General features: G+C 40.3%; 1 protein-coding gene across 2 annotated transcripts in view; it reads left to right on the forward strand.

Annotated features, from left to right (window-relative positions):
- DMGDH (dimethylglycine dehydrogenase) overlaps positions 1-27,006 on the forward strand; it is a 67,221-nt gene that overhangs the window by 22,755 nt on the left and 17,460 nt on the right. For both annotated transcript variants that reach the window (XM_032404128.1, XM_032404127.1), the window contains exons 7-14: positions 1,156-1,354; positions 8,454-8,623; positions 9,349-9,502; positions 11,207-11,372; positions 11,841-11,971; positions 13,219-13,436; positions 15,377-15,534; positions 18,093-18,152. In XM_032404128.1, coding sequence (XP_032260019.1) covers positions 1,156-1,354; positions 8,454-8,623; positions 9,349-9,502; positions 11,207-11,372; positions 11,841-11,971; positions 13,219-13,436; positions 15,377-15,534; positions 18,093-18,152 — 1,256 coding nt within the window. The remainder of the gene's footprint in view (positions 1-1,155; positions 1,355-8,453; positions 8,624-9,348; positions 9,503-11,206; positions 11,373-11,840; positions 11,972-13,218; positions 13,437-15,376; positions 15,535-18,092; positions 18,153-27,006) is intronic.

Raw genomic sequence — 27,006 nt, forward strand, 5'->3', positions numbered from 1 at the left:
ATGTCATTGGGACACTGAAATAAGGGATATAAAGAAATGGAGGAAATCGTACTTTCTAGAATTATACTTTTGATAATTATCCTTGGGATAGGGAATGAACCTCTCTCCTGCTCCTCAATACACCTATGCCCATGTGACAACAGATGATCACTCAGTTGCCTTCCACAGAAGTTCGGCCAGCTCCAGCTAGCTGAGGGCTTCTGTTTTGTTGTGTGGGCTCTGCACATTTGGGCCTGTGGAATAACTCCCGATCTCAGAGGGAGGGCTGATCGCCACCTGAGAGCCTTCCTTTCTGCTCTTCCCTCAGGCTGGCAGCCTCTCTTCCAAATAAATGTTGAACAAATATTTAAATAATTGCAGTTGAAGGGAGAGCTAGCCCTGGGTGCATGCATGTCCTGGTCCAAGCCTAGTGGTCTGCGGGCCTCCATGCAACCAACCCAGCACGCAGTTCACAGGAGAACAGGAGCTGGCTGCCTGCTGTGTGGGAAAGCTCCCAGTACTGGAGGAGAAGTTCTTTCAGAAGCTCTTCTGTGGCCCTGCCTTCAGTCACAGTACCTTTGAGGACTGAGAAAAAGATTGTGTTCCAAGACCCTGACTCTTTTCTCGAAATTCTAGCCCTCAGATACCTGGGGGAGCAGGCTTGAAGAAGGAGGCCTCCATGCCCTTCCTTCTCTGCTGAGAGCTGAAAGCCATCTGGAATCCATTATCCTAGATCCTGGAGTACTTTTCTGTTTATCCCCTGTGTCCTGACATGACTTTGTAAGCTTCCATTTGCCTTTACCTGGGAAGATAGAATAGACTTTTATGGTGAAGGATAAAAGCTCTGTCTTGACAAACCAATAATTGTTGTTGTTGTTTTTTAAATTATGATTGAATTAAATGTTGAAAACTATTAATATACCTAGATTTGAATTTATTACTAATGAAAAAGGTTAACTTTCATGATTTTATTGTTTCAACAAAAATAACATTATTGTTCTCAGTAATGTGATGGGTACCTATCTGTTGATAGTGAATATGAAGTTTAGACTTAAAAAAAAAAAAAAAAAAGGAAGTACCTTCCTACAGACCACCTTTAAATTTCAGATTTAAGTCACTTCAGAGTACATGTCAGGGCAGCTGAAGCATCCTGACCACAATGGTATGTCTATGCAGGGTTTGGAAAGGAGCTCTTTGAGTCTGATCTTGACCGAATCATGGAACATGTTGAAGCTGCCATGGAAATGGTTCCAGTCTTGAAAAAGGCTGACATCATCAATATCGTCAATGGCCCTATCACCTATTCTCCTGACATTCTGCCTATGGTGGGGCCCCATCAGGGAGTCAGAAACTACTGGGTGGCTATAGGCTTTGGGTGAGTATCTCCATTTATTTATTTTTTATTTATTTTTTTAGTATCTCCATTTAATTCAACATTTATTACAGAGTTAAGTTTTTTTTTCTTTTTTTAATGGAGTCAAGTATTTTATTTTATTTTATTTATTTATTTTAAAGATTTTATTTATTTATTTGAGAGAGAGAGAATGAGAGAGAGAGAGCACATGAGAGGGGGGAGGGTCAGAGGGAGAAGCAGACTCCCTGCTGAGCAGGGAGCCCGATGCGGGACTCGATCCAGGGACTCCAGGATCATGACCTGAGCTGAAGGCAGTCGCTTAACCGACTGAGCCACCCAGGCGCCCCTGGAGTCAAGTCTTTTAGATAAGTCTTGTCTCATAATCTCAGGCCAAGATGGAAAATAGAGGAGGGGCAGAGAGTTTTCTTCCTTTCATGACCATTGAGATGTGAAGAATAAAATATTTCTTTTTTTTTTTAAAGATTTTATTTATTTATTTGAGAGAGAGAGAGCACAAATGGGGGAAGGGCAGAGGGAGAAGGAGAAGCAGACTCACCTTTGAGCAGGGAGCCCAATGTGGGACTTGATCCCAAGACCCTGAGATCGTGACCTGAGCCAAAGGCAGATGCTTAACGACTGAGCCACCCAGCACCCCGAAGAATAAAATATTTCAATTTTAAAATCCTTACTGTGGATTATTAATGGTTTAATCACTTGCATAGGTTTTAAAGCTTATCACACAGAAGGGTAATGATTTCCTGGAAACTTCTCTTTGCATATTTCCTGCCATTTCCATTATTCATGTGTCTTTTCATGCTGTATATGTTCAGGTTGGTCAATTTACCCCAATTTCACAAGGATGTTTTTCTAACACAATGTGACAAACATAATTCAAAATATCAAATGAATAACGTATCTGATGCATTTTTTACCATAATTCATGTTTGTCCAACATAATTTGTTTCTTTATGATTCTTCAGGTTGCTTACTATTTATGATTCCATACCCAGTTGATGTTTCATCTTTAATATTTGTCCCATTAATTTAATGAATATTAATGTCAAGCCCACTTTACCATCATATCAGAGCTTCTAATATTCTATTTTTCTTCCCCATTTTATTTGGCCATTTATTCAACTAATATTTAATGATTGCCAGCTCCGTGCCAGGTCTCTTGGTAGGCACTGGGCTACAGCTGAAGACAAGGCAGTGAGGTCTGTCCAGAGGCACAGGGCTGGTGGGGGTGCTGTCCTGCCAATACAGTAGAGAAGCTGTGGTCTGAACCGAGGGAGCAGCAGGGGGTACTGAAAGATAAGAGATAAACTTACTTAGACTTGATGACTGATTGCATTAGGTCTTGAGGACGAGAAAAAGATAACAAATGATGGCAAACTATCTAACTTGACCCCTGGTTGGATGCTGGGGCCATAGGGAGAGAAAACCAGAAAAATAGTGAGTTTCATTTTTGAGAGTTTGGGTTTGAAGTGTTAAGTTTACATGTGTGTGACATCTAGAGGGAGAAAACCAGATGGAGATACAGGGCTGGAGGGCATAAAGTAACTGAGGGTTTAGGTAATCAGCTGCGGTGTGCACATGCACGTATGTGCATGTAGGAGTGTTTCTCGTGTACATTACTTGAATATCTTCTTTGGAGGAATGCCTATTCATATCCTTTGCCCATTCAAAAAAAATGATTATTTGTCAGGGCTCCTGGATGGCACAGTCTGTTAAGCATCTGGCTCTTGGTTTTGGGGGGTTGTGATCTCAGGGTCGTGAGATCGAGCCTGCATGGGGCTCTGTGGTCAGTGCGGAGTCTGCTTAAGACTCTCTCTCCCTCTCCCTCTGCTTGCACCCCCCACACACATATGCTGTCTTTCTCAAATAAATAACTAAATCTTTAAAAAAATTATTTGTCTTTTTATTATTAAGTTGTAGGAGTTCTTTATGTATTCTAGATACAAGACCTTTATCAGATACATGATTTGCAAATTTTTTCTCATTCTTTGGTTTGTCTTTTCACTTTCTTGATGGTGTCCACTGAAGCATGAAAGTTTTGAATATTGATGAAGTCTAGAATGTGTATTTTTTCTTTTTTAGCATGTAGTTCTGGTGTCATATATAAGAAACCATTTTATAATCCAAGTTCATAAAGATTCATACCTATGTTTTCTTCTAAGAGTTTTATAGTTTTAACTCCTACATTTAAATCTTTGATCAATTTTGAGTTAATTTTTATATGTGGTGTGAAGTAGAGGTCCAACTGCATTCTTGTGTGCATAGCCAGTTATCCCCGCATCATTTATTGAAAAGACTGTTCTTTCCTCATTGAATCGCATTGGCTTCTGTGAAATCTTTTTTTCTGACACTACTTCTGACACCCACATCCAATTTTCTAATTCTCCTACACCAACTGAGTATCCAACAGTTCAATTCAATTCTGATGCTAACTTCCAGAGTTAGTGCAGATCCCACTGGTTAAGGACAAAACTGTCTCCACTTCAGACACCAATTGCCAGTTCCAGGGATCACCTGTACTTCTGACTGACTGACTATAAATGTGGGAGTTCCTACAACCCCCTTTTCAGGTTTGATAACTCACTAGAATGACTCACAGAAATCAGGAAAATACTTTCTTTTACCCATTTGTTATAAAGGATACAACTCAGTAACAGCCAAATGGAAGAGATACACGGGGTGAGGTATGAGGGGGAGGGGCAGTTTTCATGCCTTCTCTGGCACACCATATTTGTAGCACATCAATAAGCTCACCAACCTGAAGGCTCTTTGAACTCTGTCCTTTAGGGTTTTTTATGGAGGTTTCATTACATAGGAATAATTGATTAAATCATTGACCATTGATGATTGACCTTTTTTTTGATGATTGAACTTCTTGTGACCAGCCCCTATCCTGAAGCTATTTAACGCCCCAAGTACCTCTCACCCCACCTTGAGCCATCTCATTAGCATACAAAAGACTATGAATTCCAGAGGTTATTAGGAGTTCTGTGCCAGGAAATGGGGACAAAGACCAAATATTTATTTTTTATTATACCATGACATCCTTGTCAAAAGTCAATTCACATTTATGTATGGGTTTATTTCTGGACTCCCAATTCTATTCCATTGATCTATAGGTCTATCTTCATGCCAGTACCACACTGTTTTGATGACTGTAGCTTTGTAGTAAGTTCTGAAATTAGGAAGTGTAAATCTTTGTTGTTTTTCAAGATTGTTTTGGCTATTTTGGGTCCCTTAAATTTTCATAAAATTTTTAGGATCAGTTTGTCAATTTTTGCAAAGAAGCCACCTAGGATTTTGATAGGTACTGCATTGAATCTGTAGATCAACTTGGAGAGTATTGCCATAACAATATTAAGTCCAATTCATGGACATGGGTTGCTTTTCCATTTATTTAGGTCTTTTAAAATTTCTTTCAACAATGATTTATAGTTTCCAGAGTATAAGTTTTATACTTCTTTTGCTAAATTTATTCCTAAATCTTTATTATTTTTGATTCTGCAATTGACTCAGTCATAGAATTTTTGATTTAGTCAACAACTATTTGTTGATCATTGGCCATGAGCCATGCTCTGAACAAGCAGACAGTATCCCTAGCCTTATTATATTTGTACTTTAATGGAGCATCTATTACTACTCGCCAAGGAAATTAGGAAGTTGCTTTCTTTAGGACACCAGTTACTGATTATCTAGAAATTGTATCTAATTGCATGGGGCTGATGTTGCATTCTTACTCTGATTGTTCTGGGTAATTTTCCCAGATTGTAGACATTGGGAGTTGGATAGGGAAGATGACAGGCCGGGGACGGGCAAAGTACCTTCCTCTCTTTGACAGATTTGGTCTGAACCAAAAAGGACTTCTTGTTATCTAAAAGTTGAGATTGCTAAGATTTTTTTTTATGTAATATGGAATGCTCACATTGGCTGCCCCTCCTGGCTTACATCTGTGATCATTCCCTGTTTCTGGAGACCAGTGGTTTTCATACCTGGTTGAGCAGCAGAATCATCCTATGGACATGTTAAAAAAGAATCTCAACCTTGTGATTAGTCACTTGAATGTGTTTCATCCTCCTTTACATCTTATCTGTGAAATTCCTATTTGTCAGGAGAACCCATGAAGTCGTGTTGAATCAGAAAACCAGGGATCCCAAAAGATTTTATGCAGATCCAGGGATCTGCATTTCAATGTTGTCTGTTATTCTGGTACAACCATTCCAGAGAATTTGGGGAATTTGCAAACTGTCTACATAAATGCCAGTGTTCTTTTACCTTACTCACAGATTATCCTCAGTCAAGGCTGTTTTACTTTTGTTTTGTCACAATTCTTTTTTTTTTTTTTTAATACTTTATTTATTTATTTGAGAGAGAGAATGAGATAGAGAGAGAGAGCATGAGAGGGGGGAGGGTCAGAGGGAGAACAGACTCCCTGCTGAGCAGGGAGCCCGATGCGGGACTCAATCCCGGGACTCCAGGATCATGACCTGAGCCGAAGGCAGCTGCTTAACCAACTGAGCCACCCAGGCACCCCAGTTTTGTCACAATTCTAACAAGGTTTTCTGCTTCTAGGTGACTGACACCATGCCCCCAAAATGTTGAATGGATTGTATTGAAATGAATCTAGTTTTCTTGGCTTAGAACAGATTATAAACAGCAAATTAGAGGAGGGGAGAGTGCTATAAGACGTAACATCTGACAGTGTAACAGAGCTGTCATACAAAGCAGACACAAACACTCAAAAAGCACAGGAGCTGGGCCATTTAGAAGAAATGGGCTGTGCAGATTAATGCCAGCATCAGAAGAACGCAACTCTCCTTTCCTCATCTAGTTCCCTTCCACTTCCCCATCAGACGTTAGTTCCTTATGAAAATCTTATCAACTGGGCACAGGCATACTCTATTGTTGGTTATACAAGGACCCAACAGCCACCATGTATTGCTTGCCTGCTCTGTGCTTTTTAATGCCATGTCAATGAATTCTCTCTTGCTCCATGCTTACGTTTAGCTCCTAAGCCAGGGGCTCTCAATAGATGTTTCAGAATACTCAGTTGTGTGGCATTTTACATATAACTTGTTAATGGGTAGAGAGCTGAAGTTTGCAAAGGATTTACCTTTAGAAAATAAATTAGACTTGATTCAGGATTATCCCCAATGAACAGCGCTCTGCCCCGTTTATTAGCTCATATACATTGTTCAAAGGGAAAGAACATAATGGTGTGGCAGTGAGACCAAAGGAAACACAGCACAGCCCCGGCTTTGCCCAAAGAGTCTGTCAAGAATGTGAATACTGTCTGTCACGTGTGTCTTGGCTGAAAAAAAAATTGAGAACCAGTGAAGAAGTAAAGTCCAGTAATAAGGAGTGTACCCTGGGGTCAGATGACTGAGTCTGGGTCCTGAATCTGCTCTTTATTAATGTGTGACCCTATTTAACCCCTGTGTAGGGGCTGGTTTTCCCATTGGTGAAATAAAATTATTAAAGAATAAATCAGCATCTAACAGTACATGTTAGATGGAAACAATACCTGGCAAAGAGCAAGTGTTCAATAAATGTCAATAAAACTTTACACAATTTCAGGTCTTATAACAGCATCTCTAGCTCTCAAAAATGACGGCTTTTGTATATCATATATGGACCTGGATGAGTGAATTTGGGGGGGGGGGCTGTGAAAAAGTGTTTACAATACGCAATGAAATAGTTTGTCTTTGACAATATTATTACATATGAAGAATACAAAATGCAAGTATGGATGCCCCCCAAGCAACACCACTGGATGAGTGAATTCTAAGCATATATTTAATCATTTTTATTGCCTTCTTGAAACTTAGTGAAATTGTTTATGGGTGATTTGGATGACCCATGTCACTTTTTTAAATGATTCAGAGAAGTATAAATTATTGCCGTCTTACTCTACTTGAGAAATATCCTCATAACAACTTTAGTCATTCTTTTTTTTTTTTTTAAGATTTTATTTATTTGAGAGAGAGAAAGCATGAGAGAGCACAAGTGGTGGAGAGGGAGAAGCAGGCTGCCCATCAAGTAAGGAGCCCAGTGTGGGGCTGGATCCCAGGACCCCGGGATCATGACCTGAGCCAAAGGCAGACACTTAACCGTCTGAGCCACCCAGGCGCTCCAGTCATTCATTTTTATAAAATAGCCAAACTGGTATCTTGTGGGGAAAGTTAGTTAACATTTATAGTCTTTGCTAAGGTTCTCCCAAGCTCTCAGAGTGATTCTGGCTGTTAGAATCCATTTGGGATACTGGAATTTCTGGTATTTTGAGGTCTGCTCATGTAGCTCCTTTTCTTGGTCATCCGCCCATGACTTTCTGCTCATCCAATTACTCAGATGCTTCTCTTGACCTAAACCACAGATAAACCTACAGGAAAGTCCTTCATTACTAGAGTGAGTGGGTAGAACTGCATGCAGCCAGTGTAAAACTGTGATTCCTTCATCTCAGATCCAATTATCTGCCACAGTCATGTTCTTAGTTTTAAAGCATCATCATATAGAAATAGAAAACAAGCCTACCCTTGCCACCAAGTGACCCATTCGTTGCAAAATACAAGGGAGAGTGGTCCTTTCCCTCTCCTCCCCACAAGTGCCTCTTGCTCTGAATGCTTCTGAGATCAAGGGTCCAGGTCCCTGCACAGAGGTCATCGCCTAAGGGGGCCTGAACTAAATTGAGTCTGAGAAGAGATGCATGTGCCCCTGGGCAGTGTACAGTTTCTCCTGCAAGCCTCCTATCACTCAAGATAATCCTAGCTCCAGGGGTCTGAGAAGATAACAACGAAGCCTTCCTCTTTGTTTCCTTTCCTCCATTTTCCTAAAGTGAGCCTCTTTCCTAGCTAAGAGCTGTAGGCTATTTTGCAGGTGTGCATCTCTTGAAACTATGGAAACAAACTAGCTATCAAGTCAGGTCCCTTTAATCTGGATGCCTAAACATGTATTTTTTCTTTTTTGAGGAAAAAAACTACATCATGTTGTCGAATGTTCTAAATAGCACAGAACACTCCAACTTGGAGGACCTGTAAAATAGTTGGACGTGTTTCATTATTTGAAAACTACGTATGTTAGTAACAGTGTATTTATCTCTGTATTTTGAAAGATACGGCATAATCCATGCTGGCGGGGTAGGGAAATATCTCAGTGACTGGATCCTGCGCGGAGAACCTCCATTTGATCTGATAGAATTGGATCCCAATCGCTATGGCAAATGGACAACAACTCAGTACACTGAGGCCAAAGCAAGAGAGTCATATGGATTCAACAATATTGGTAAAGTGCAAATTTACTATTGTCTACAAAGTGTGTACAGAATTGACTTGCAGTGCCTCTGATTCTAGTTGCTTGCTATTCTGTGCATTGTGGTAGGAGTACTTAGGGATTCTAATAAGCACTATGCCTTTAAGACACAACAAGGAATCTATATGAACGTGTATATTTAATGTGTAGAGTGCATCAGCGATTTTAAGTTCTAAATCTACTTTTACTTTATCCTTGGATTGTTATATAAATGACAATTTGGTTTTTTTTACATAAATTTTTAAAAAGATTTATTTATTTATTTGAGAGAGCGAGCGAGCAAGCCAGGGGGAGGGGGAAAGGGAGAGGGAGAGAGAGTCCCAAGCAGACTCTGCGCAAAGCCCAGAGTTTGACTTGGGGCTCCATCTCAGGACCCTGAGATCATGACCTGAGCCAAAACCAAGAGTCAGTTGCTTGGCTGACTGAGCCACCCAGGTGCCCTTTTACATTATTTTTTAAATTGCAGTGTAGTTGACCTACGATATTATGTTAGTTTCAGGCATACAACATAGCGATTTGACATTTGTATACATTGTGAAATGGTCACCACAAGAAGTGTAGTTACCATCTTTTACATAAGTTTCATACACATATATGCTTCGGGATGTTAAGAACTGTGTTTTCTATTTTTTGAGTGCCTTCAAAATTGTTTATAGTTTTGGTTATGTGCTATTTAGGTACTAGTTTTCCTTTTTCAGTTGGTTATCCTAAAGAAGAACGATTCGCCGGGAGGCCGACTCAGCGAGTCAGTGGGCTTTATAAAACCCTGGAGTCTAAGTGTTCCATGGGGTTCCATGCAGGCTGGGAGCAGCCACACTGGTTCTACAAACCGGGCCAGGACACTCAGTACAGGTAAGTGAATGACATAACCTGCCTGTGGCTCCGAATGTAGAATGAAATTTTGGAGATGGAATGGAGGGGCATAAGAGAAATGCTGTCCCCGCCCCAAGTCACTTCACCCCATTCCAAAGAGCATTGAGCCTTTTCCTACAAAACTTATTTTCTGGTGGTGGAGGCATTAGTCTATCCCATGTGACATTGGCTCACATCTAGGACCCCTGTGGCCTCCAGAGTTCTACAGCCAGCTCAGGTGATGCCTCCACTTGGCATTTTCCAGGAGCTCAGAGGAACCTTCCCCATCCCCTCTACATCCCCACCTGGCTTCAGTTGGCCCCTAAAGATGTGTCCTGGTTTAGGATGCCTGGTCAAATCCCATCTAATGGAAATAGTATGGCAATATGGATTTTCTGTTGATCAAGGAAGAGCTCATAGCGACAGCTTTCTAGTGTGTGTGCAGTGAGTCATGTAAATTATATGTACCATTGATAAATTAAGAGGAAACATCATTTACTTAGCATTTGACATCAAGCTAAAGCATAAAGCATCCCACTAAACAATTCTCTGAATTCCTCTAAAGCTGTTGCCATCGTTGTGCTTGGATTACACATCATTGTTGTCATTTGGGATTAATAGTGATTATATATTTTTTCTCATAAGAATCCATAAACCAAGAGAAAACAAATAGCAAATGTAGAAATTGTTATCTCTCACTCTCTCTTTTTTGGACTTGTCATTTTGCATATTTAAGCAGGTTTTGATGTCTACTTTAAGACCAGATCTAAATGGTATAAAGGATAGTAGAGGCCCAGTTGTTGATTAATGAATTTGGGCTCAGTAGACAGTTAGTCTAGAATATCTGGGGGCAAAATACTGGTTCGGTTTTTCCTAAATGACTCAGGTAAATGCCCGATCTGTTCTTCACCTTTGCTCTTTGGATCTGACCTGTTTCTTCTATTATTTTAATAATTAAACAACTGAAAACTCATTTAGCAGACAGTTGTGTGTTCTGTGGTTAAAATACCACATTAGAAGTCAACTTTATCAAGTAGAAAGGTCCCTGAATGAGTCAGTAAACTTTTGTTCCTGGCCAAGCTCCGTCATTTACTAAGACAAAAGCCTTGGAAAACACCTTATGCCTTTTCTCTGAAAAATGAAGATGTTGGACCAAGTCCTTGCTTATTCTGGGTATGGACCAACAGCATGAGCATCACCTGTTAGAATGCAGAGTGTAGGGCCTCATCCCAGACCTGCTGCATTAGAATCTGCATTTTAACAAGTGCAAGTGATTTGTAATTGCATCAGTGTTTGAGAAGCACTGGACAAGATCGCTCTACCCCATTATATTCTGATTTAATTAGGTCCAAAAAAAATGTGATATTTTTTACATGCTCTCCAGGTGATTCTAATATGCAACCAAGATCAAAAAACTCAGGACTGGTAGACTTCTATGCTTTCTTCCAGATCTGAGAGCCCACATGTCCTAACTTAATTTCTAGTTAATTAATACTATGTCGTTCACTACAAAATGGGTCAAAGGAATAGAAGAGTACCTTTAAAGAATCAGTTTCTACCATATGTGTATGATTTACAGAACAGAACTTTGGGTTGTACTTTTTTTCCCAAATGGGATTTTCTAGATTAACAGTGTTTAATAAATATTCTGTAATTTTTTTGAAAATGAATGACAGCTGTTTTATGACAAACGTTGTGTTTCAGGCCCAGTTTTTGCCGCACAAACTGGTTTGAGCCTGTAGGATCTGAGTATAAACAGGTTATGCAAAAAGTAGGGGTTATTGACCTGTCACCATTTGGCAAGTTTAACATCAAAGGCCAAGACTCTGTTCGACTGTTGGACCATCTCTTTGCAAATGTCATTCCAAAGGTAAATAACCTTATATGGGTACAAGGTTCAGGATTCTGGTCTGCTTAATTCTCTGTCCTCTCATATTTTTTTTTAATTGGTATGTTATTTTAGTCCACCTAATGATTTCTCTATGAATGCCGGAGCTCTTCAACCGACCATGAATATTCTAGCTAATTTTCTAATTTAAATTTTGTTGAACAAATTATCATCCAAGGACCTTATGACTTTGCTAAATTGTGTCAATAGGGAACTGCAGAGTTGACTCAAGTGTAATTTTTATGACAAATAGTTATAATTATCATTGAAACTAAGAACTTCAAAATTAATCTTGGGTCTAGGTTTAAAGATAGTTCACACAACTGATATAAATGGTAAGATTCAAACGTTTTTCATTGTTGACACTTGCATTTTTATTTCCATGTTGTGTTAAAAGGATACATAAGATTTTAATTGCATCCTGAGGTAATTTTTAATTCTTTTGTGTAGGTGGGTTTTACAAATATAAGTCACATGTTGACACCAAAAGGTCGAGTGTATGCTGAGTTGACTGTTTCTCACCAAACTCCTGGGGAGTTTTTACTAATAACTGGTTCTGGATCCGAACTTCACGATCTTAGGTAAGTATGCACCTAATAAGAAAATTTTATATGGATTATATACTGACTCAATCTTGCAGTGCGCTTTTCTTTTACCAATTAAAGTACAACTTTAATCTTAAACCTTATTGTTTCAAATAAATTTCATGTCTTTTATAGGAAATTATTTGAAGTGAGGGACCCTGTCCCCACATCCCTCAAAGGTAATCCATCCATAGGGTTTGCTGGTTCTAAAAATATTAACTCCCAATGATTAGACATCATCAATGTGTCCGAACTCTTTTTAGACATTATCTCAATTAATTCTCTTAATAGATATATCTGCAAGGTCTATATTATTCCCATTTTCATGTGAGAAAACTGAAGTTTGAGTTAGAGTAACTTGCATAAGCCACTCCTTTTGTTTCTGATGCCCATGTTCAGTCCACTTCAGTAAGCTGCCTCCCTGGGTTATCTTCCTCCTTCTTCATGCTTTGTGCTCTCTGGCCCAAAGCTAGATTTAAATAGTTGACTTGCCAGGTCAATCCTTCACATGAGTCTTTGGTCTATGATTTAGTCTACTATCAAATCTGTAGTCTTTAATATTCCAAAAATATTTCGAATCCTGTTGTTTAATAAATGTCTTACTCTGAGATTCTCACTATGATTGTAAAATGATGCAAATTATACCCTCCAATCCAAGATGTATCTTAGTAGCTTAGCTTTGTGTAAACTCAGATGATCATTTTATGTAGCTCCAGGGACTCTCAATAAATTATAAACAAACCCTAAAACTAGGTTCCAATAACTCATCAAGACTTAGAAATTGAAACTAGTCTTTAGAGTTTTTATTGTTTCCTTTTGATCATCAAAGCAATTATGTGTCTGGTGGCAGGCACATTATTAACCTTTAGCAGCACAAACGTGCCTCCCACGTATAGGTATTAGAGAAAATTTGGGTTTAAATTAATTTTCAAAGATTGAATCATTAGTTTAAATGCAATAGGGCTGTCACTATGTAAAAGAATTATGTGGCAGATTTAAATTGAAGGATCCTTCTCTACTGTGAAAAATTATCCCCAAATTTATAAGTGGGTGGTTTAAAGAGAATCACTTAACATCTCTGGGACTCAGTTTCCTCAACTTAAAAAATTAGGTTATTATACGAAATGACACTCTGGGGACTTCCTGGTAATTCTAGACACAGAGCATGTCTTCAGAGAATTAATATGTCACCAACATGCATTATTCAAGGAAGATTTAACACAATGTTTATGACTCCAATGCAGATGGATTGAAGAAGAGGCAGTCAACGGTGGATATGATGTTGAAATTAAAAACATAACCGATGAACTTGGAGTCCTTGGTATTGCAGGGCCCCATGCAAGAAAGGTTCTTCAGAAACTGACCACTGAAGATCTTAGTGATGAAGCTTTCAAGTTTCTTCAAACCAAGTCTTTAAAGGTTTCAAACATTCCTGTCACTGCTATTAGGATATCTTATACTGGTAAGAATTGGAAAACAATTTTCTAAAATTTAAGAGAAGGTCTCTAAAATTTAAAAGAAGCTAGCCCAAATGAACATGAGCACATGCATGTACACCTGTGTGTGCACGCACACACACACACATACACACGAATACACTGACTTTCGTCAGTCTAACTATGGAGGAAGATTTCTCCTGTCCAACTCTTACAATAATTCTGTCTATTCACTCCTAGTCTGGGAGAGTCATTTCCCAGATTTCCAATTGTTGTTCCAATCCCATGGCTTCTTATTATTTGGAAGGGTAGATAAAAAAGTTGGAAGAGGATAGCTGTTAGAATAGTTGGAAGGGAGGACAGCATGTTCAGATCAGCTGACTCTTTCTAGGAACATTCAAGATGGTCTCCCATAGAGGTGCCTGGGGGGCTCAGTAGGTTAAGCGTCTGCTTGTGCTCTCTCTCTCTCTCTCTCTGTCAAATAAGTAAATTTTTAAAATCTTAAAAAAAAAAAAAGATGGTCTTCCATAGATAGAATCTCTCATAGAGACCTTCTTAAATGTATCAGGCACCTCTCTTCAAGTATTACCATTAAGGCTCTTTTAGGGAAGTCTTCTTATAGCACCTAACTTTGTGCATAGTATGTGTTTGAAATGGAAATGAATGAATGCTCTTCAGTTCCCCATTGGTGCTGTGGGCTCACTTCCAACTTCCTCTAGCCCTCCGTGTTCTTTCATTCTAGAGTACTTGGTGGGGGCGCCTGGGTGGCTCAGTCGTTAAGTGTCTGCCTTTAGCTCAGGTCATGATCCCAGGGTCCTGGGGTCGAGCCCTGCATCGGGCTCCCTGCTCGGCGGGAAGCCTGCTTCTCCCTCTCTCACTCCCCCTGCTTGTGTTCCCTCTCTTGCTGTGTCTCTCTCTGTCAAATAAATAAAATCTTAAAAAAAAAAAAAGAGTACTTGGTGCCCAGGCATTCATTCAATTACATGTTACTCATGTTCTGGTGGTGTCCTGGAAAAACACATCACCATCAGCCCTCAACATTGGCGAACAAGGAGAACATACATAAAGTATGAAGGCTATAGTTCTTCTCTGGGCTTCCACTGTCCACTTTTCCCATCCTTCTTTCACCTGACCTTCGCAAAATGGTGACTAGCATAAAACATAAGCAGAATAAAAAATAAACAAGACTATTTGGGTTGGGTTTCATTTCCTTTGGTTTTTGCCCACAGCTCTCATGGTGACTAAAAGGACCGAGTGGGGAAGAAAAGGGGTGTGGGGGGCATTAGAGTTAATGGCTGTCCCACAGTGAAGACCATTTGAATAATTGTCAGTGCCTATATTTTTAAGCCTTGTGATTTTGGGGCAAGGAGTTGGGGGTTGAGGTTTCTTTCTTTCTTTCTTAATTTAAATAAAGATTTATTTGTTCATTTGAGAGAGAAAGCGAGAGAGCAGGAGCAGGGGGAGGGGCAGAGGGAGAGGGAGAGAGAATCCACAAGCAGACTCCCCACTCCCCGCTGACCCGGGGCTCAATCCCAGGACCTGGAGATCATGACCTGAGCTGAAACTAAGAGTTGGCCGCTTAACCGACTGAGCCACTCAGGCGCCCCAGGGGTTGAGGTTTCTAAACCTCAAATTCCTTATCATGATAAACTATGCCATGCTAATTACTCACTTAATATCATGAAGCTGAGGTCAAGGGTCCAGATTAATTCCTATATTAACATCTTTCTGTGTCATGAGAAGATGTGTCCTAGATATCGCTGTGTGTGTGGGAGACAGGATGGGGCATGAATGCATCTGTGGTATGGCAAGCTCCTTTGCAACTTTTTTGTGAACTTTTAAAACTCAACCATGTCTATATTATATAAGTGGACTCTCTGCATTTATTTATGTGTTTTAGCTAATGCGCGTTAGCCCAAGTGACCATTGCTCTTACTCTAGTGTGGTACTTGTGGGTTTGTTTCAGGTGAGCTGGGTTGGGAGCTGTACCACAGACGAGAAGATTCTGCAGCTCTTTATGACATTATCATGAATGCAGGCCAGGAGGAGGGAATCGATAATTTCGGAACATACGCCATGAATGCATTAAGACTGGAGAAAGCTTTCAGAGCCTGGGGGTCAGAGGTTTGAAATGCCAGCATCTTCATTACAATTTTGTTTATTGTGTCCGACTTTTGTGTAAGGGCGAGTTTTAACTGCATTAACATCGGCTGACTGTTATGTCAGAAATGATGTGTTATTAGATAACTTTATTTAATTAAGGGAAGATGTTTTTCTCCTTCATTTCCTCCCAGTTGAAAGTTCGGTGGAATTATGATACACTGTTTATTCTGCTTTAATTCCTCCTGCTTGGCAGAGAGCCCTGGACATCCATCTCTGACTGTGTGTGGAGCTGCGGCCCTGGGGGCCTGCTTACCCCACAACACAGGAGGGGCGCTTTTCAAATTCTTCTTCTTCCTCTGTCGCCTTGCCCACCCTCACTTTCTTCTTATGTACCTTTCGGGGAAATCACACCGAAAGGTGTCTTTCTGAGGAAGAGAGTTGGTGATCTAGGATATGTTGGTCCAGCTTGCTTCCACCACTGAAAATGGGAACTAAGGGTTTCTGTGTGGAGAGTTTCACACCATTTTCATAGGCATGATTTATTTTACTTTCAGCTCTCCCTGAAGAAGTTATTATTGGTGCTTCTTAGGCGAGGGGTTTGGAGTTGGGGTTATCTAAATTATCCCTGTTCTATACACAATCGCATTGAGAAACAGTAAACTTGGTCCAGATTACACAGAAGTGGCCAAACTCTGGTTCAAACTCTGCTCTGTTTTATCTCCATTGGCAGGCTATCTCTGGACCCCGTCATTTTTTCATATTTCCTTAGAAGTTGTTTCTTTGAGTTTGAGGCCTGACAAGTGACATAAAGGATAGTAGTAAAGGATATACTTCAGAGTGGGGTCTCTTGGGTTTGAATTTATCCTCCATCATATATTAGCTACATGGACTTAACCCTCCAGAGCCTCTGTTTACTTTTCTATAAAATGAAGATTATCTTTTTTTTTTTTTTTAAAGATTTTATTTCTTTATTTGAGAGAGAAAAAGAGAACACAAGTGGGGGGTGAGGAGGGGCTGAGGGAGAGGGAGAAGCAGATTCCTCACTGAGCAGGGAGCCTGATGCTGGACATGATCCCAGGACCCTGAGATCATGACATGAGCCGAAGGCAGATGCTTAACCGACTTCGCCACCCAGACGCTCCTAAAATGAAGATTCTCTTTCTCCTACAAAGTTATCAGAGATATTAGATAAAATTCCTAGCATGTAATGAATTTAATTGGAGGGCAAGGTGGGTTTGAAAGCATAGACAAGGCCCTTGGGACATCCAGACTGTGGGCAGAAGCAAGTGGGCTTCTAGGTGCAGAGGGAGCTTCCAGGAGCCCCTGAAAGAACCAGGGCTTTGGCGCAAGTTGCCATTTTTTTTGTAGGAGAGGCGCTCTATTAGGGGATTCTCAGCCTACAGCGAGGGCCTTCGATGGGGCTGCCGCAGGGAGAGAAACAGAGGACAGCTCTATCCTTACACTCCTCAAGGAAGGAAGCAGCAGATGCAGCCTTTGGGAGTTAGCCATTTCTCCACCCTCCTGCCTTCCATTTTCTCCTCCTTGCTCTCCCCAAGCCTGACTCCGAAAAGCGCTTCTTCCTCCCACGTCCCTCTGATTTCCCAGCAGTGCCGGCACGCCCTCTAGTGGTGTCACAACAATCTTCTGTGCTTTGTTCTCATTTTTTTCCTAGAGAAATTCTGAAACTTTGAGCAGATAAAAAAATAAGTTTAGAGTTGCTCAAATTGATTAGGAAGTATGAGAGACCAAATTTTGTATCATATAAAACAAGTTTATACTACTTATCTGGTTTATATGAGTGCTATGTTGTCTTTTTAAAAAAAGTTTGGCTACTTTTTATGGAGTTTCAACCAGTTCTCTTGGTGCAAAAGGGAACAGTAATAAAACAAACAAAATCCAGTAACTTCAGATCTAGTCCCAAAGAGTGGCTTTAGCTTCAACTTAAAGTATATTGTAATTACTCAACCATATATGAAAAGGCCGAGATTCAATCTCTGTTTCCTTTTCTCTTTCTTGAACTCTGTCGAAGCCATTTTCCTACCATCTGCTTTCTCCTCCACTTGTCCTGATTCCTGGCTAATTGTAAGATAAGTAAATTACCTAATAACTTTTCAAGACCTAACTATGTAACACTATTATATAAGAACGTATTAGAGTCTTATTTTGGGGAGGATCAGCATGTCATGGTATCCCTCAGATATTTATTAGTAAAAGAGCCATGGGAACAAACTGAATTTTAGGGTCTAATATGCTGTTCCAATGATAATACTTCCTGACGGGCTACATTTCAATTTTAGATTTAAAAATTACTTTAAAGACCAGTCTAGAACTTTCCTTTCAGAATCTATGTTCAAAATCCAAAAGTGTTTCTCTTCCCTAAAAAAAAGAACATATGAAGGTGATGTTACTGAAATGATTTTCACTCATCTAAGATTTAAAATGTGTCCAGGGGCATCTGGCTGGCTCAGTTAGTAGAACACGTGACTCTGGATCTTGGGGTTGTGAGTTCTTGCCCCATGTTGGGTGTAGAGATTACTTGAAAATAAAGTCTTTTTAAAAAATGTGTGCTTCCCTTTTAGATGAACTGTGATACAAATCCTTTGGAAGCCGGACTGGAATATTTTATAAAGCTCAACAAGGTATGTTTATATTCCAAAGTGTTCTTGAAGTAATTCTTAAAATTATGAGGCTGTTTTGTGACAGAGCCATGCTTTAAAATTTAACCAAGTGTGATTATAGGACAAATGAGTTGAACATAAATACTAAGCATTGCTCAGGTGCTTTGTATTGAGCTTTTGTCAAAATTAGGTATCAGTTCAAACTATTGCAGTGTGCTTGTAGATGTAGGATAGCAGAATCCAGCAACTTTAAAGACTAAATCTAAATTCTGGGATAAAAATTACTAAGGAGAAGATGTCAGTAGACATTCTTATCAATCCTGGTGATTTGTGAAGTCACACGTTAGCTCATCAAACATACAGCATTAATTTTCTCTCCCTGGGTGCTCACAGCATAAAGCAGCCTCCCCTCAGCAGATCTATCCATCTGCTTATTAGGCACTTTTATATGTAAGTGCAACATTTCAAATGTGTTCAGCAGAAAATGGGTATTTACTGAGAAGCCAATGCAAATATGATAACTGATATTAACAGTCCAAAGGGAATCCCTACATTAGTAGTTCCCAAAGTGTGGGCCTCAGACAGAGCATCAGCATCACCTGGGAGCTTGTGAGAAATGCAAATTCTGGAGCACCTGGGTGGCTCAGTCGTTAAGCATCTGCCTTCGGCTCAGGTCATGATCCCAGGGTCCTGGGATCTAGCCCCACATCGGGCTCCCTGCTCGGCGGGAAGCCTGCTTCTCCCTCTCCCACTCCCCCTGCTTGTGTTCCCTCTCTCGCTGTGTCTCTCTCTGTCAAATAAATAAATAAAATCTTAAAAAAAAAAAAAGAAATGCAAATTCTCAGATCTCACCCCAGACCTGCTAAGTCAGAATCTCTGGGACTCAGGCCAAGAAACCTGTGTTTTAATTAGCTGCAGGGGATTCTGATGCACTTAGTTTGAGAAGCACCATCCTACATAATTATTGTGGGAAAGCACATTTATCACCACCTAGGTCATCTGTACAAGTCCTAAAGTTCTAAATGAAGTGATCCTATTGTTATGGACTGAATGATTGTGTCCCTCGAAAATTCCTCTGTTGAAGTCCTAATCCCCATGTGATGCTAGTTGGAGGTGGGGCCTTTGGGAGGTAATCAGGTTTAGGTGAAATCATGAGGGTGGGGTCTCCACGATGGAATTAGTGTTCTCACAAGCGCGGGAAGACGCGGAGCTCGCTTTCTGTCCGCATGGTGAGGCCACGGCGATAAAGTAGCTGCGAACCAGAAAGAGAACGCTCACGGGGGAGCTGAATTGGCCAGCGCCTCGGTCTTTGACTTCCCAGCCTCCAGAACCGTGAGAAATAATTTCCCGGGGTTAAAGCCGCCTAGTTTGTGATATTTCGTTACAGCAGCCTGAGCTGACTCAAACACCCACCGAGTAGTGTCTTAGTTACTGGAAAAGAACTTAACAGCGATGCAGTTAGTGGAAGTATTGGAGAGGACAACAGCTGCTGCTGTGGGGGATACTTGTTAGAATTCCAGAAATAAACTGTCCTGTTGAGGTGCCAGTAAGCGAAAGTAAAGGCCGTTTTCCCATTCTGTGGAACTGTGTGACCACATGCATATGAACCAGGCGAAGGAAACTTTTTAATGCTCCTGCCTCAAGTTCCCAAATTCTAAGCTAAGCTATTAACATAATCATGTATATTTATAGTATTAGGTTTTAGGAAAGAGAACCTCCTTAAGGGTTTTAAAGGGAATATCTTTCTGTACGTTTTCCCTATGACTTTTATTTTTATGATGTACCATCTGCCTCCAGACCAGAGAAAGCAGGTGCTTGGAATTTGGGCAGACCCTTGCAGCAGATTGTTCCTTCTGATCACAGAAGTCTTGGTTTAGCCGTTTAAAATAAGGATAAAACTGGCCTGACTCTTGAAAGCACTAAAGTTCTGTTGTTGGTCACCAATAGGTAAATAGATAACTGACTTTCTTGCTTCACAGTGTTTGGGTATTGTTTGGGGAGAAGGCATAGATAAATGAGCTCTTTGTGTTGAAATTGGGTTTTTGAAACTCCCTTTATGATTATAAGCAGGTGTGGATTGTGTATTTATTAGTTCCTTTAAATTATTTCAATAACCAAAGCCCAGCTCGGAACTAAGCTGTTTAACAGATAATGATTTTGGTTTATGGTATGCTTTTTATGATTTCTGAATTGTTGGTTCTCATCTTGGTGTCACAGAGTTCATTTCGCATGCTGTCATTGGGTGAGGGTCCATGTAGCCCAAGGACATGGACCTAACTGAGCTAGTCTCTTTCAATTATGTGGACTCGGGTGGTTAGTGGCTATCCTAGTGACACTAGACAATTTCCAGGACTGGCGACTAGGTCGAATCTACGTTGTCCAGATCCAATACGGTGGTTTCACAACAACTTCACCTTTGTTTTGTAGCAGTCTATAATATGAAACAGGCTTCTGAAAAACTAACATTGTAAGCTAACCTGTGTAACTTAATAATTCCATTCTGTGCCTAAAAACAAAAATGTTACCAATCTGGCTTCATACTACATTATAAAGAATATATAAGGGGAGTTCAAATTGCTTTGGAAAGTTAATGGTCTATGAAAACTGAAGCAGTAGCTAAGACAGAGAAATGTTGATATTCCATAAATATACCAATAAAAACAAAATTTAAGAAAATCCTAGCATTTTACAATTGTTTAAAATCCTTTTCTTTCATTCCCTTTGAAGCAAATGTATAGAATTCCCTGCTTGGCCCTTAAGTGTTTATAAGCCCTAATAGGAAGAAAATTACTATAGGACACAGGCTCTGTGGGAGCAAGGAGGGCCCCCAGAGACGGCTCAGTACCACCTGGTTTGAGGGAGCGGAAACAGAAGCACAGAGAGGTGAAGTGCCCTCTGACCTCACCATAGAGCTTTCTCACCCACCACTTTCCCCAAGAAGGTCCTTTCCCAGTCTAGGCTGATCAGCCTTGAATGAATAATTGCCCAGCCATGTTTTTCTGGCAACATAATCCTAAAATATGCGTGCATTACATTTTATTGATTAATGCCTCCCACAGTCATGTTTTTGTTGTAATTGATTTCGTATTTTATGGTAGGATCAGAGTAGCCCCTTTAGTCATACTCAGAAGGAAAATGGGTGGCTGAGGAGATGGGCCATTAGGCCTCTTTAGAGAGAACTGTGTTCTTGTCAAAACCGGTAGGAGAGTAAGAAAAAAAAAAAAAAGGAGTACTGAGAAATCTTAGATGGCCAAGGAAGACAGTGCATGGTACTTGCCGGCCTCACTTCTGAGAGTTGTTTGAGCTACAGCCTTTCCGTGGCGTGAGCTAGGAGCATTCTCTTTCTTGGTCAGCATTGAGGAAGTACTATTTATTAAACACCTGGCGAGGCCGCAGGTCTAACAGTTGAAGACCTAACTCCTGATGGCTCTCCAATCTCAGGAGGCTTGAAAAGAATGGTATTTCAGGAACTAAAACTGTAGGACACATTGTTAATATTCTGAAGGATCAGTGAGCGCCAGCAGGGTCGTGTAGCCATACACAACAGTGCCATCTTGTGGAGAGTCAGCATAGCACCTGGAAAAGAACCATTAACCAGAGCTGTGATACAGGCAAAAAGAATTGAATAGATACTTTGAAATCTCCTCGACTAAAATCCCTTTACCTGAAACAACTTATATCATCGCTATTAAGGGTATTGTAATTCCAAAAGAAGCTACTTCTTCGGAAAAATTAGTGGTTCTGTTTTTTTGTTTTTTTTTTTTTTAGTTAGAAATAAAGTGCATTAACCACGAGCAAAAGTCAGCTGCCTTAGGATGGAATCATACGTAGTATTGGAATTTTCCTCTTGGAAATACTGAATCTTTGTTCATTTAGAGAGAACCCAGCCAAGATTCAGAGACTGAAGTACAAATATAACATGTTTAAGAAGATCAGGAGAATTTTTAAAAGATATCCTCCATCCCCAATTTCTTTTTTTCCCTCACTTAATGTATCATAGGCTTCTAACCAGTAGAAACAGAATAAAGTGATAACTGATGTGGGAAACAAAGGCAAAAGAAAAATTATTGAATTTCCGTACTATCTACAACCCATTGACCAGTCCTTGAAATAGGCAGAGTGACCTTCCTCTAGGGACTCAGCTGCCTCGATGTTAATTCTTTGCTAAGGGCAAAAGGCAATCTTAGCCCAACCTCCAGGACCCTGTATGTCTACTTTAACATATAAAAATTCCTTTGGAAACTTCCTTTATCTCTACCCCCCCAAGATACATGTTGGCAATCATCCCCCAAGCAAATGACCCACTGATATACATCTGAAGGGTCTCATGACTGAGGTTTTTTTTTTTAAGATTTTATTTATCCATTTGACAGCACAAGCAGGGTTAGCGGCAGTGAGAGGGAGAAGCAGGCTCCCCACCAAGCAAGGAGCCTGATGCGGGGCTCAATCCCAGGACCCCGGGATCATGACCCAAGCCGAAGGCAGACGCCTAACCGACTGAGCCACCCAGGCACCCCTCATGACTGAGTTTTTACTAAACATAATAAATGACCTTTTCTCAACAATAGCTAGCCCCCTCAAGGGCCTGGAAACCTTGCTTCCAAAATTCCTTAGAGACTTATGCTATCCCTAACCCCCTCCCAACTTGAAAGTATATAATGGGCCACTCCTCATGACCCCAGTACAGCTCTTTCTGACCACGGGTTCTGTCCCTGTGCTTTAATAAAACCACCTTTTTGCACCAAACACGTCTCAAGAATTCTTTCCTGGCCGTCGGCTTTGAACCCTAACATCTTTTCTTACATCAATAACCACAAGGTAGAAGTCAGTGTGCATAGAAAATACAGCGTTTCTCTTTGAGGAAAAATTATTTAAAGCATAACTGGTAAGCAAAACACAACAAAAAGAGGCAAAGCATCACCAGGCTTACTACATTCTTACAATTCAATAAGTGTTAACATTATTAAAACATCAAAGTGGAAATAAATCACTGTTCACAAACAAGTTAGAAAGGAATTTCTAATGCATGGTGTTAAGTATCCAACTCTGGGGAAATTTTAGGTATTATGGTAATAGGGATTGAGGCAGAAAGTTTTCAGTGACTCTCAGTCTTGGCTGTACGTTAGAATCATCAGGAGTATGTCTTTTAAATCATATAATGCTTAAGAAATCTGAGGTTCATGCTGCAACACAGATCAATTTAAAAATCTCTCGAGGTAGCGATTCAGGCATCAGTGTTTTGTTGTTTTTAATTCCCTAGGTAATTCTAAAGGAGGTTGAGGGTGACTGTGTTAGACCAGTGCTTTCCAGCGGCTGTATATTACCATCATGGAGAACTTCTTAAAAATTGCCCTACCTCCAGTGGTTCTCAAGTGTGGTTCACAGACTAGCAGCACCCGTGTTACCTAGGGATTGGTTAGAAATGCAGGTCATTGAGTACCATCCCCAAATCAGAAACTCTGGCGATGGGGCCCAATAACCTGTTTTAAGAAGCCCTCCAGGTGGTTCTGATGCTCGCTCAAGTTTGAGAACACTGACCTACCCCAAACCATTTGGATGAACTCTGGGGGTAGGGTCTGGGTATTCTTGGTTTTATTATACAGTGAAGATTGACAACCACTCTCTTAGTTCTTTAGCTGTACTCCTGTGCTCTGGTCAGTAAACAGGAGAATGGCAAGACAGGTGGATTGGTCAGAGGAAGGTGCTATAGAATCTGTAGTGAATTGGAAGTAAGTAAATCTGTGCCCTCCTCTGGCTAGGGTGCAGTTAATATATTCTGCCCCAAATCTATGTAGCTCTCTTTCTTGTGCACGTGCATTTTTTTGTTTTTTGTTTTTTTTCTTTAATTGAGCAGTAAATGAATTTTTTTAAAAGGTCACCAAATTCTAGCTGCGTGGCCTTGGGAAAGCCATTTAATTTCATCTTGCTCCTGAGACTGCTAGTCTATAAAATGAGGGCTCCCTTATAAGTCTAAAAACCTATGAAGTACCAGCTAGCCAAGTATTGAAGACCCTGGTATGGTATCCATATGAATTGTGACATTTAATTAAGCCATCCTTATTCTCCTACCCATTTCCATTGCTAAATGATAAAGGAAAAACCAAAGGAAAGAAAAAAAGAAGTAAAAACTAGGCTGAGAGAGAGTTTATCATTCATGAAACATTTGCCAAGAGTACATCAAGCTAACAGCCATTGAATCAGTATCCTCATATACATCCAATTTCTGATAGGAAACAATACTCTGTTTCCACCCTAAAAGCTTAAATGTGCTGTTCAGCTGCCTGCTTTAAAATTTGCAAGTCTATGGAACCCTCATCTAGGAATAAATTGAAGTAATTCTTTAGATTGCTTTTATTATATTTTAATTACTTTTTAACAGCTTAACTAAACATGCAATAAATGGACATAATGAAAGTGTGCCATTTGCTAAGTTTTAATGCAAGTATACGTGTGTGAAACCCTGACCACATTGAGGATGGTGAACCCATCCCTCATCCCCAGAAGTTGGTTCAGGCCTCTTTGCAGTCCCTACCTCCCAACCCTCCCTACACCCCACCTACTCCCCAAGGAACTTTTTGTCACGGTACACCATTTTGCATTTTCTAGAGTCTTATATGAATGGAATCCTACAATACATACTTTGGTTTTGGTCTTCGTTCTTTCACTCTGGCACAATTAGTTTGAGACTCATCTGTATTATATGTATCAATAATTCCTTCCTTTTTTTTTTTTTTTTTAAAGATTTTATTTATTTATTCGACAGAGACACAGCGAGAGAGGGAACACAAGCAGGGGGAGTGGGAGAGGGAGAAGCAGGCTTCCCGCAGAGCAGGGAGCCCGATGTGGGGCTCGATCCCAGGACCCTGGGACCATGACCCAAGCCGAAGGCAGACGCTCAACGACTGAGCCACCCAGGCGCCCCAATAATTCCTTCCTTTTAATACTAAGTAGGTTTCCATTGTGTGTATTAGCACAATTTGTTTATATACTCGATGAACTTTGGGGTTGTTTACAGCTTAGCAGTTTTCTCTTGGGTAATTATCTAGGAGTATAATGGCTGAATAAAGTGGCAGATGTATGTCAACATTTTAAGGAACTGTTGCACAAAGTGGTGTACCATTTTATATTTAATATTCCCACCAGCAGTCCATTAGAGTTTCAGTTCCTCCACCATATCCTCACCAAACACTTGTCATGGTCAGTCTTCTTAACTTCGGGTACTCGATGAGCTAAGTAGATGGGTCTCATGGATTTGATTTCCTCAATGACTTGATTTTGAAAATCTTTTTATGTTCCTGTACACCATTCCTGTGGCCATTGGATGGAGAATAAAGAGGTGTGAGTGATAGGAGGAGGATAGGATGGAGACCGCATGAGGGAGTGTATGTGAAGGGAGTGGAGAGGAGGATCCAGGATACTGATAACGAACAGGGAAACATAAAGGTGCAAATGGGAGATTGGAAGGACTTGTGGGGTTAAGGGGCTGTGGGACAGCCAAGTGACAGCTGAGCACATAGGTTTGAGGACCTCTGCTCTGAAAGCATGGATTTGGGTCATTAGTATATAGGTGGTAATTAAAGCCAGGGGAGTGTTGGGAACCCCTCTTTTCTAGCACCTTATACTTAGATCTGTCCTGGTCCTTGGCACATCCCGTAATACTAGCTGCCTCAGGTAGACTGTGAGCTCCTTGAGGACAGGTGGAGAGTCCTTAGGGCTAGCACTATGTCTGGTAATTAGTAGGACCTCCGTAAGTATTTGTTGAAGGCTGTGAGTTACGGCTCTGCCACTTGGTTTAGAAGTAAACAAGTTGCTTAACTATCAACACTTCAGTATTCTCATCTGTAAAATGAAAATATCTGCCTCATAAGTTTATTAGAGGAGAAACAGAACATTTGGTACCTCAATACATGTTAGTTTCTTCCATCTTACTGAATTGAATCTAAAAGTATCTAGGGAAAACAGCAATAGAAAAAAATCCTTTGAATTTTTTGAAGAACCCAGCAAGAAAGATCTTGGATCCCCTGCTGAAGCCTCATTTCTTTCTTTCTTTCTTTTTTTTTTTTTTAAAGATTTATTTATTTATTAGAAAATGAGCACAAGTGGGAGGGGCAGAGGGAGAGGAAGAGAGAATCCCAAGCAGACTCCATGCCAAGTGCAGAGCCTGATGCAGGTCTAGATCCTATGACCCATGAGATCACAACCTGAGCCGAAACCAAGAGTTGGATGCTCAACCGACTGAGCCACCCAGGCACCCCCTGAAGCCTCATTTATTTATGGTTTTCCTGCCTCCTTTAATAATTATTTACTTTGCATTTAGGCTTGAGTGCTATACTTAAAACACCAAATGGGCAATTGTTCTTCACTCTAGTCTAGAAGTGAGAACTATTATGAAAAGTCTGTATCACAATTATTGGTAATGCATTTAAACATAAAGTACATCTACCAAAACCACAGGTCCATTCCAGTCCATGGTTTTCCTTTGGATTATTAGACTCAAAAGATGAAAAGTAAATATTCTCATTAAAATTGAATCTAGTAAAAGTCCTAACATACATGTAATGGAGGCTATTTTAGTTTTGAAAAATCTAGTCTGGTTTGAATGCTAACTAACCTAATTCTTGGCCTGGCTTAGAAAGAATATTTTAAATATTTTCTCCAGGTTTCTGTTCATCCCCCGCTTTCTTTTAGTTAAGAGGGTCGCTTTTCTAGTTTTATTAAAGACTTTTTTGAGAAAGAATACTTAACTGTTGAGTGATTTTGGTTAGAAAATGTTAGGTGAATTGTCGACAACTCGGCATTGCCGAGAGCAGAGAATGAAAACCGTGTAGGTGGGAGTATTGGTTTCCAGCCAATAATAACAGACTTAAGTTGCTAC

The sequence above is a fragment of the Phoca vitulina genome, unplaced genomic scaffold (assembly GCF_004348235.1).
Source record: "Phoca vitulina isolate PV1807 unplaced genomic scaffold, GSC_HSeal_1.0 scaffold6, whole genome shotgun sequence".
Taxonomy (NCBI): Eukaryota; Metazoa; Chordata; class Mammalia; order Carnivora; family Phocidae; genus Phoca; species Phoca vitulina.